At 51.3% G+C, this 10,946-nt stretch overlaps 1 protein-coding gene across 1 annotated transcript; it reads left to right on the top strand.

The window, feature by feature from the left end:
* The first annotated feature begins 570 nt into the window (after positions 1 to 570).
* Positions 571 to 2,163, top strand: LOC122944227 (proteoglycan 4-like). The gene has a single exon (XM_044302455.1). It carries the CDS (start codon positions 571 to 573, stop codon positions 2,161 to 2,163), a length of 1,593 nt encoding a protein of 530 aa, XP_044158390.1.
* Positions 2,164 to 10,946: the final 8,783 nt, after the last annotated feature.

Below are 10,946 nucleotides of genomic sequence, written 5' to 3'. Positions count from 1 at the left end.
CACCCGTTAAACGTATGTTAAAAAAAAGGACAGGTAACCACAAGATTGGATGCGCTTGTGTACGTTTTTTACTGTATGTCTGACCGTATCCACCTGACATACAACAAAACTGCAGAAGGAAGCGCAGGGATGGATATCGCCATGGATACGGCGCCTGTACCGGCCTCCATATTAACGCCAGGTACGATGTGTGCCGCTGGTCAGGCAGTAGCGCAGGCGGTCATCAGACGCCCCCATCCATGGGATCCACAGACCAGAGGCAGCAGCACTTTCACCCTGCGCGTGGCCCGTTCGCCGCGGCGCTCCGTCCTCCTCCCGCAGGTTTAGTGAATTCACAAATCTCAATCAGCGAAAACATTTGCAAATCTCTTCAATTATTCAGATAACACAAAATGATTTCCATCCGAGCTCCGAGGAAGCGCCATCCTGGGGGGAATGTTACACAAAGTGCCTGCATGTGTTTACACAGCAGAGGCGCCGGGAGGAGCGCAGGAGCGCCACGCTGCCCGAGACACGGCAGGAGCGCCACGCTGCCCAAGACCCCGGAGGGGCGCCACACTGCCCGAGACAATGCAGGAGCGCCACAATGCCCGAGACACTGCAGGAGCACCACGGTGCCCAAGACCCTGGAGGGGCGCCACACTGCCCGAGACACGGCAGGAGCGCCACAGTGCCCAAGACCCCGGAGGGGCGCCACAGTGCCCGAGACACGGCAGGAGCGCCACGCTGCCCAAGACCCCGGAGGGGCGCCACACTGCCCGAGACAATGCAGGAGCACCACAATGCCTGAGACACTGCAGGAGCACCACGGTGCCCAAGACCCCGGAGGGGCGCCACACTGCCCGAGACATGGCAGGAGCGCCACGCTGCCCAAGACCCCAGAGGGGCGTCACACTGCCCAAGACACGGCAGGAGCGCCACGCTGCCCAAGACCCCGGAGGGGCGCCACACTGCCCGAGACAATGCAGGAGCACCACAATGCCCGAGACACTGCAGGAGCACCACGGTGCCCAAGACCCCGGAGGGGCGCCACACTGCCCGAGACAATGCAGGAGCGCCACAATGCCCGAGACACTGCAGGAGCACCACGGTGCCCAAGACCCCGGAGGGGCGCCACACTGCCCGAGACACGGCAGGAGCGCCACAGTGCCCAAGACCCCGGAGGGGCGTCACACTGCCCGAGACACGGCAGGAGCGCCACAGTGCCCAAGACCCCGGAGGGGCGCCACACTGCCCGAGACACGGCAGGAGCGCCACGCTGCCCAAGACCCCGGAGGGGCGCCACACTGCCCGAGACAATGCAGGAGCACCACAATGCCTGAGACACTGCAGGAGCACCACGGTGCCCAAGACCCCGGAGGGGCGCCACACTGCCCGAGACATGGCAGGAGCGCCACGCTGCCCAAGACCCCAGAGGGGCGTCACACTGCCCAAGACACGGCAGGAGCGCCACGCTGCCCAAGACCCCGGAGGGGCGCCACACTGCCCGAGACAATGCAGGAGCGCCACAATGCCCAAGACACTGCAGGAGCACCACGGTGCCCAAGACCCCGGAGGGGCGCCACACTGCCCGAGACACGGCAGGAGCGCCACAGTGCCCAAGACCCCGGAGGGGCGCCACACTGCCCGAGACACGGCAGGAGCGCCACGCTGCCCAAGACCCCGGAGGGGCGCCACACTGCCCGAGACAATGCAGGAGCACCACAATGCCTGAGACACTGCAGGAGCACCACGGTGCCCAAGACCCCGGAGGGGCGCCACACTGCCCGAGACATGGCAGGAGCGCCACGCTGCCCAAGACCCCAGAGGGGCTGTCACACTGCCCAAGACACGGCAGGAGCGCCACGCTGCCCAAGACCCCGGAGGGGCGCCACACTGCCCGAGACACTGGAGGGGCTCCACACTGCCCGAGACACGGCAGGAGCGCCACAGTGCCCAAGACCCCGGAGGGGCGCCACACTGCCCGAGACACGGCAGGAGCGCCACGCTGCCCAAGACCCCGGAGGGGCGCCACACTGCTCGAGACACGGCAGGAGCACCACAATGCCTGAGACACTGCAGGAGCACCACGGTGCCCAAGACCCCGGAGGGGCGCCACACTGCCCGAGACAATGCAGGAGCGCCACAATGCCCGAGACACTGCAGGAGCACCACGGTGCCTGAGACACTGGAGGAGCGACACACTGCCTGAGACACTGCAGGAGCACCACGCTGCCCAAGACCCCGGAGGGGCGCCACACTGCCCGAGACAATGCAGGAGCGCCACAATGCCCGAGACACTGCAGGAGCACCACGGTGCCCAAGACCCCGGAGGGGCGCCACACTGCCCGAGACACTGGAGGAGCACCACATTGCCCAAGACACGGCAGGAGCACCACGCTGCCTGAGACACAGGAGCTTCATGTTTCCCAAGACACTGGAGGAGCACCACATTGCCCAAGACACGGCAGGAGTGCCATGCTGCCTGAGACACAGGAGCTTCATGTTTCCCAAGACACTGGAGGAGCACCACATTGCCCAAGACACGGCAGGAGTGCCACGCTGCCTGAGACACAGGAGCTTCATGTTTCCCAAGACACTGGAGGAGCACCACATTGCCCAAGACACGGCAGGAGCGCCACGCTGCCTGAGACACAGGAGCTTCATGTTTCCCAAGACACTGGAGGTGCACGACATTGCCCAAGACACGGCAGGAGTGCCACGCTGCCTGAGACACAGGAGCTTCATGTTTCCCAAGACACTGGAGGAGCACCACATTGCCCAAGACACTGCAGGAGTGCCACGCTGCCTGAGACACAGGAGCTTCATGTTTCCCAAGACACTGGAGGAGCACCACATTGCCCAAGACACGGCAGGAGTGCCACGCTGCCTGAGACACAGGAGCTTCATGTTTCCCAAGACACTGGAGGAGCACCACATTGCCCAAGACACGGCAGGAGCGCCACGCTGCCTGAGACACAGGAGCTTCATGTTTCCCAAGACACTGGAGGAGCACCACATTGCCCAAGACACTGCTGGAGCGCCACGCTGCATGAGACACAGGAGCTTCATGTTTCCCAAGACACTGGAGGTGCACGACATTGCCCGAGATACTGCAAGAGTGCACCTTTGTGCAAGACACTGCAGCGCCACGCTGGCTGAGACACTGGAGGAGCGCCACACTGCAGCAGCACCAAGCTCTCCAAGACACTAAAGGAAAACCACGCTGCCCGAGACACTGGAGGAGTGCCATGTGGTCCAAGACACAGGAGTAGCGCTGGACCATCACGCAGTCTGAGAGCCCAGAGGAGTGCGGGAATGGCACGCTGCCCAATCCTGCATTTACTCACCCCACAAGCTCAAAACACAGGGAGGCAGTGTGATCTGACGAGAGCAGCGCGAACACCGCAGTCACATCTGCATGGCGCATAGAGACCAGCAGGACACGCCGAAAAACTGCACTTAATGGTGTTTTCTAATTTTCTGTGGTGTCAAGTGTGGCAAAGACGTGAGACGTGGACCATTCTTATCTGCTCTTCTGAGGGCAGACTTTATAAAAGGAGGTAGCGGGGCCGGGTAATGTCTGAACGCAGGACGACCTGGGGGGGGGGGGGGGGCATTCTATTACAGCCATTTTGGAGAGCTGCTCTTCAGGGGCCACATCATACCGTGTCAGAAAGGCCCTAATTCTATGTTCATGCCATCTCACGTGACCCGCCACTGGTTAATGTGTCCCACTTTCGCTCCCCTGGGACCCATCCTGTTTTCGGCCATTGCTCTAGAGCCAGAATTAATTGCGATGCGATTTTTCAGCTCCCTCATTATGGGCGCCGTTGGGATCTCAGCGCAGGGAGGATGGGGTCATTAGCGCTGTCATCGATACTGGGAGTCTGTGTATAACGAAGGCACCGGGCGTCTAGGAATCAGGCCGTAATGAAGACGCTGTGCGGCATAATGAGCGCCTGCGCCATTGTGTATCCCGGCAATGGAGGCTTCTGGGTTCACCTTTGCGATGATGATGAACGTGCGTGGCTGCGCGGTGCTCTCCTGCCAGTCGGAGCGGTGCGCTTGTTTGTGTGGGTATCACAGGGGCGATACGGCGGAGATCACACTCATTACTGCACTACGCGGCTTCAGACCGCGGCTCGTGGAGATTCTCTGGGGCTGGAAGGCTTTGAACTGCGCAGATCTTGGGCTGTTTGAAGGCAGATAAAAAGAGAGAGGTGAGGAAATCGTACACGGACCGCCGGGAGACGGAGAATAAGAGCGCGGGGGGAGGGGGAGAGGCGAGCGCTATGCAACTTATACCTCAGGGACGCTCTGCGCTCAACTCACAGAGATTAACCCCCTTCTCCCGCAGAACGGATCTCAGCCTCATGTCTCCTCCACATCCGGAATGGACGCAGAACGCCACGCCAAAGATGCTCCAACCCCAAGTCACACAGAGGAGACATTTGTAGGATTTACTACACCCTTCATATCTCAGTACACAGCGCAGCTGCCATTATCCCCGCGCTGTGCTCAGCGGCGCCCCCTGCTGAGGGGGGGGGGGGGGGGGTTTGTGCACACCTCTGTCAGGACACCCATGCAGATGTGGCCCCCACCCATGCAGATGTGGCCCCTGGTTGCCATTAACCTCTGGGCCGCTAACCATACATACATCCTCATAACACGGCCTTACTAAGCAGAGGCAGGAGACGCCATATTGTCTCTCTGACCTCCATGTCGTATACTGAGATTGACAATGACCACCCCAATAAACAGACAGGAGCTCCTCATTGTGTTCAAGACCTCTGCTTGCTGTCAGTAAAACAGGTCCTGACCTAGACCTGCTTACACCACAGAGGGTGTGTTACAGTGTATCAGGGTAGACAATCCTCAGTGAGGCTCTGAAGATGTGTGAAGGCTAGGGGTGAGAAGTACTAGGTAAACCTCCTAATAATGTAATAATGTTCTCATCCACTGACAACAAGCAGAGGAGAGGCTTATCTAATGAAAAATGGTATTGCGGGTTATTACGATGACAGCAAGCAGAGATCCGGACTCGATGAGGAATTGTGCACAGTGATGGTAAGAATGGCTGTAAATGGTTAAGGGTTGGTGAGGAGGCTCCCCTTCTCAACACTACTCCTGGGCATGGATTAGCAGAGTTGGGGCACGCTGAAGCCCCGTGGAAACACAAGATGCTAATTTCACCCTTTTGCTGGCTTTGCCCCCGGCCGTTTCTGGAGAACGTGATTCTGTGACATTTGTTTTGCAGTGAAGGGAGGATGGGATTCCGGCATGGAAGAGCTCAGCGGTCGGAGCGGCTGCGCCGGCAAACGTGTCTGCTCCACCTGTAAAGTTATATCTTGTGATACCTTCTCAGTGCTGAGGAAGGGTTGAGTCTGGAGGCCGCATATACCTAACATGAGATATCCCCAACCACCACAGACCAAGACCCCCATACTCTAACCTCCAGGGACTGAGACCACCCATACTCTAACCTCCAGGGACTGAGACCACCCATACTCTAACCTCCAGAGACTGAGACCACCCATACTCTAACCTCCAGAGACTGAGACCACCCATACTCTAACCTCCAGAGACTGAAACCACCCATACTCTAACCTCCAGAGACTGAAACCACCCATACTCTAACCTCCAGGTACTGAGACCACCCATACTCTAACCTCCAGAGACTGAAACCACCCATACTCTAACCTCCAGGTACTGAGACCACCCATACTCTAACCTCCAGGGACTGAGATCACCCATACTCTAAGCTCCAGGGACTGTGACCACCCATACTCTAACCTCCAGAGACTGAGACCACCCATACTCTAACCTCCAGGGACTGAGACCACCCATACTCTAACCTCCAGAGACTGAGACCACTCATACTTTAACCTCCAGAGACTGAGACCACCCATACGCTAACCTCCGGAAACTGAGACCACTCATACTCTAACCTCCAGAGACTGAGACCATCCGTACAACAACCACAATAGACCCGAGATCAGCCGGGACCAGATGGCATACACCCCCGTATCCTAAGAGAATTAAGTAATGTCATAGCCAGACCCTTATTTCTGATATTTGCGGACTCTATACTGACAGGGAGTGTCCCACAGGATTGGCGCATGGCAAATGTGGTGCCAATATTCAAACAGGGTCCAAAAACAGAGCCTGGAAACTATAGGCCGGTAAGTGTAACATCTGTTGTGGGTAAACTGAAGGTTTTCTAAGAGATGCTATCTCGGAGGACCTCAAGGAAAATAAGCGAATAACGCCATATCAGACATATGTATATACTACAGAGGACAGTATACTGTATATATACTACAGAGGACAGTATCCTGTATATATACTACAGCGGAGAGTATACTGTGTGTGTGTGTATATATATATATATATATACACACACACACAGACTACAGAGGACAGTATATACACTACAGAGGACAGTATACTGTATATATAGATACATATATATTTTACAGAGGACAGTATACTGTATATACACTACAGAGGACAGTAGCCTGTATATATACACTACAGAGGATAGTATACTGTATATATACTACAGAGGACAGTAAACTGTATACTACAGAGGACAGTATAATTTATATATATATACTACAGAGGACAGTATAATTTATATATATATATTACAGAGGACAGTAAACTGTATACTACAGAGGACAGTATAATTTATATATATATACTACAGAGGACAGTATAATTTATATATATATATTACAGAGGACAGTATACTGTATACAGTATACTATACAGTTGTGTCCAAAGGTTTTGAGAATGACACAAATATTAGTTTTCACAAAGTTTGCTGCTAAACTGTTTAGGTCTTAGTTTCAGTTGTTTCTGTGATGTAGTGAAATATAATTACTCGCACTTCATACGTTTCAAAGGCTTTTATCGACAATTACATGACATTTATGCAGAGTCGGTATTTGCAGTGTCGGCCCTTCTTTTTCAGGACCTCTGCAATCCGACTGCGCATGCTCTCAATCAGCTTCTGGGCCAATTCCTGACTGACAACCCATTCTGTCATCATCCCTTCTTGGAGTTTGTCAGAATTAGTGGGTTTTTGTTTGTCCACCGCCTCTTGAGGATTGACCACAAGTTCCTGAGCAAGCTCTGCACTGGTGGCACTCCGATCCCGCAGCTGAATCCTCTTTAGGAGACGATCCTGGCGCTTGCTGGACTTTCTTGGACGCCCTGAAGTCTTCTTAACAAGAATTGAACCTCTTTCCTTGAAGTTCTTGATGATCCGATAAATTGTTGATTGAGGTGCAATCTTAGTAGCCACAATATCCTTGCCTGTGAAGCCATTTTTATGCAACGCAATGATGGCTGCACGCGTTTCTTTGCAGGTCACCATGGTTAACAATGGAAGAACAATGATTTTAAGCATCACCCTCCTTTTAACAGCTCAAGTCTGCCATTTTACCCCAATCAGCCTGACATAATGACCTCCAGCCTTGTGCTCATCAACATTCTCACCTGAGTTACCAAGACGATTACTGAAATGATCTCAGCAGGTCCTTTAATGACAGCAATGAGATGCAGTGGAAAGGTTTTTTGGGGATTAAGTTAATTTTCATGGCAAAGAAGGACGATGCAATTCATCTGATCACTCTTCATAACATTCTGGAGGATATGCAAATTGCCATTATAAAAACTTAAGCAGCAACTTTTCCAATTTCCAATATTTATGTAATTCTCAAAACTTTTGGCCACGACTGTATATATATATACACACACTACAGAGGACAGTAGGATATATATATATATATATATATATATATATTTATTACAGAGGACAGTATACTGTATATATATATATGCAGTACAGACCAAAAGTTTGGACACACCTTCTCATTCAAAGAGTTTTCTTTATTTTCATGACTATGACAATTGTAGATTCGCACTGAAGGCATCAAAACTATGAATTATCACATGTGGAATTATATACATAACAAAAAAGTGTGAAACAACTGAAAATATGTCATATTCTAGGTTCTTCAAAGTAGCCACCTTTTGCTTTGATTACTGCTTTGCACACTCTTGGCATTCTCTTGATGAGCTTCCAGAGGTAGTCACCTGAAATGGTCTTCCAACAGTCTTGAAGGAGTTCCCAGAGATGCTTAGCACTTGGCCCTTTTGCCTTCACTCTGCGGTCCAGCTCACCCCAAACCATCTCGATTGGGTTCAGGTCCAGTGACTGTGGAGGCCAGGTCATCTGGCGCAGCACCCCATCACTCTCCTTCATAGTCAAATAGCCCTTACACAGCCTGGAGGTGTGTTTGGGGTCATTGTCCTGTGGAAAAATAAATGATGGTCCAACTAAACGCAAACCGGATGGAATAGCATGCCGCTGCAAGATGCTGTGGTAGCCATGCTGGGTCAGTATGCCTTCAATTTTGAATAAATCCCCACCAGTGTCACCAGCAAAGCCCCCCCACACCATCACACCTCCTCCTCCATGCTTCATGGTGGGAACCAGCCATGTAGAGTCCATCCGTTCACCTTTTCTGCGTCGCACAAAGACACGGTGGTTGGAACCAAAGATCTCAAATTTGGACTCCTCAGACCAAAGCACAGATTTCCACTGGTCTAATGTCCATTCCTTGTGTTCTTTAGCCCAAACAAGTCTCTTCTGCTTGTTGCCTGTCCTTAGCAGTGGTTTCCTAGCAGATCTTCTACCATGAAGGCCTGATTCACACAGTCTCCTCTTAGCAGTTGTTCTAGAGATGTGTCTGCTGCTAGAACTCTGGGTGGCATTGACCTGGTCTCTAATCTGAGCTGCTGTTAACCTGCGATTTCTGAGGCCGGTGACTCGGATGAACTTCTCCTCCGCAGCAGAGGTGACTCTTGGTCTTCCTTTCCTGGGGCGGTCCGCATGTGAGCCAGTTTCTTTGTAGCACTTGATGGTTTTTGTGACTGCACTTGGGGACACTTTCAAAGTTTTCCCAATTTTTCGGACTGACTGACCTTCATTTCTTAAAGTAATGATGGCCACTCGTTTTTCTTTACTTAGCTGCTTTTTTCTTGCCATAATACAAATTCTAACAGTCTATTCAGTAGGACTATCAGCTGTGTATCCACCTGACTTCTCCACAACGCAACTGATGGTCCCAAACCCATTTATAAGGCAAGAAATCCCACTTATTACACCTGACAGGGCCACCTGTGAAGTGAAGACCATTTCAGGTGACTACCTCTGGAAGCTCATCAAGAGAATGCCAAGAGTGTGCAAAGCAGTAATCAAAGCAAAAGGTGGCTACTTTGAAGAACCTAGAATATGACATATTTTCAGTTGTTTCACACTTGTTTGTTATGTATATAATTCCACATGTGATAATTCATAGTTTTGATGCCTTCAGTGCGAATCTACAATTGTCATAGTCATGAAAATAAAGAAAACTCTTTGAATGAGAAGGTGCGTCCAAACTTTTGGTCTTTACTATATATATACTACAGAGGATAGTATACTATATATACACTACAGAGGGACAGTATAATGTATATATATATATACAATACAAATGATAGTATACTGTATATACTACATAGGACAGTGTACTGTATATATATACTACAGAGGATAGTATAGTATATATACTACATAGGACAGTATACTGTATATATACTACAGAGGACAGTATACTGTATATATACTACAGAGGATAGTATAGTATATATACTACATAGGACAGTGTACTGTATATATACTACATAGGACAGTATACTGTATATACACTGAGCAAAAATTTAAACGCAACACTTTCATTTTTGCATGATCTGAACTCAAAGATCAGAAACATTTTCTACATACAGAAAAGACCCGTTACTCTCAAATATTGTTCACAAATCTGTCTAGATCTGTGTAGTGAGCGCTTCTCCTTTGCCGAGGTAATCCATCCCACCTCACAGGTGTGGCATATCGAGGCGCTGATTAGACAGCATGAATATTGCACAGGTGTTCCTTAGACTGCCCACAATAAAAGGCCACTCTGAAATGTGCAGTTTGATCACACAGCACAATGTCTGAGGGCACGTGCACATGGCATGGTGACTGCAGGAATGTCTACCAGAGCTGTTGCCGTGCAATGAATGTTCATTTCTCTACCATAAGCCGTCTACAAAGGCGTTTCAGAGAATTTGGCAGTACATCCAACCGGCCTCACAACCGAAGACCACGTGTAACCACACCAGCCCAGGACCTCCACATCCAGCATGTTCACCTCCATGGTCGTCTGAGACCAGCCACCCGGACAGCTGCAGCAACAGTCGTTTTGCATAACCAAAGAAGTTCTGCAAGAACTGTCAGAAACCGTCTCAGGGAAGCTCCTCTGCATGCTCGTCGTCCTCATCGGGGTCTGGACCTGACTGCAGTTCGTCGTCATAACCGACTTGAGTGGGCAAATGCTCACATTCGATGGCGTCTGGCACGTTGGAAATGCGTTCTGTTCACGGATGAGTCCCAGTTTTCACTGTTCAGGGCAGATGGCAGACAGCGGGTGTGGCGTCGTGTGGGTGAGCGGTTTGCTGACGTCAATGTTGTGGATGGAGTGGCCCATGGTGGCGGTGGGGTTATGGTATGGGCAGGCGTATGTTCCCCACGTTCCAGGCCTGGTTTTGGTTAGGGATATAAAACCCAGCCAGCAGTCTAAGCTAGTGGTGGATTATCCTCCATCTGACAGTGGAGCTTTGCCAGTCTCTGTGTTGGGGCCTGAGAGTTTAGGGCCAAGATTTAGGCCTGCTATCTTGTCCAGATGAAAGCACGTGGACTTCTGTTTCACCCAAGGACTTATGTGTTGCTGCCTGGTGTGAACAAACACCAGACTCAAGGTGACAGTTTTTTTCTTGAAACTGACTTTTCGTTGTCACTTTCCTTATGACTGAACAAATCACTGTACTGTTTAAGTTAAAGACGTTGTCGTTGCCTCTATACTGCGTGC

Source organism: Bufo gargarizans, chromosome 7 (assembly GCF_014858855.1).
Source record: "Bufo gargarizans isolate SCDJY-AF-19 chromosome 7, ASM1485885v1, whole genome shotgun sequence".
In the NCBI taxonomy this organism is placed as follows: Eukaryota; Metazoa; Chordata; class Amphibia; order Anura; family Bufonidae; genus Bufo; species Bufo gargarizans.
This window is presented reverse-complemented; position numbering and strand designations above follow the sequence as displayed.

Excerpts from the sequence above, each read along its gene's own strand:
- LOC122944227 (XM_044302455.1), top strand. The coding sequence starts at position 571 with ATGCAGGAGCGCCACAATGCCCGAGACACTGCAGGAGCACCACGGTGC.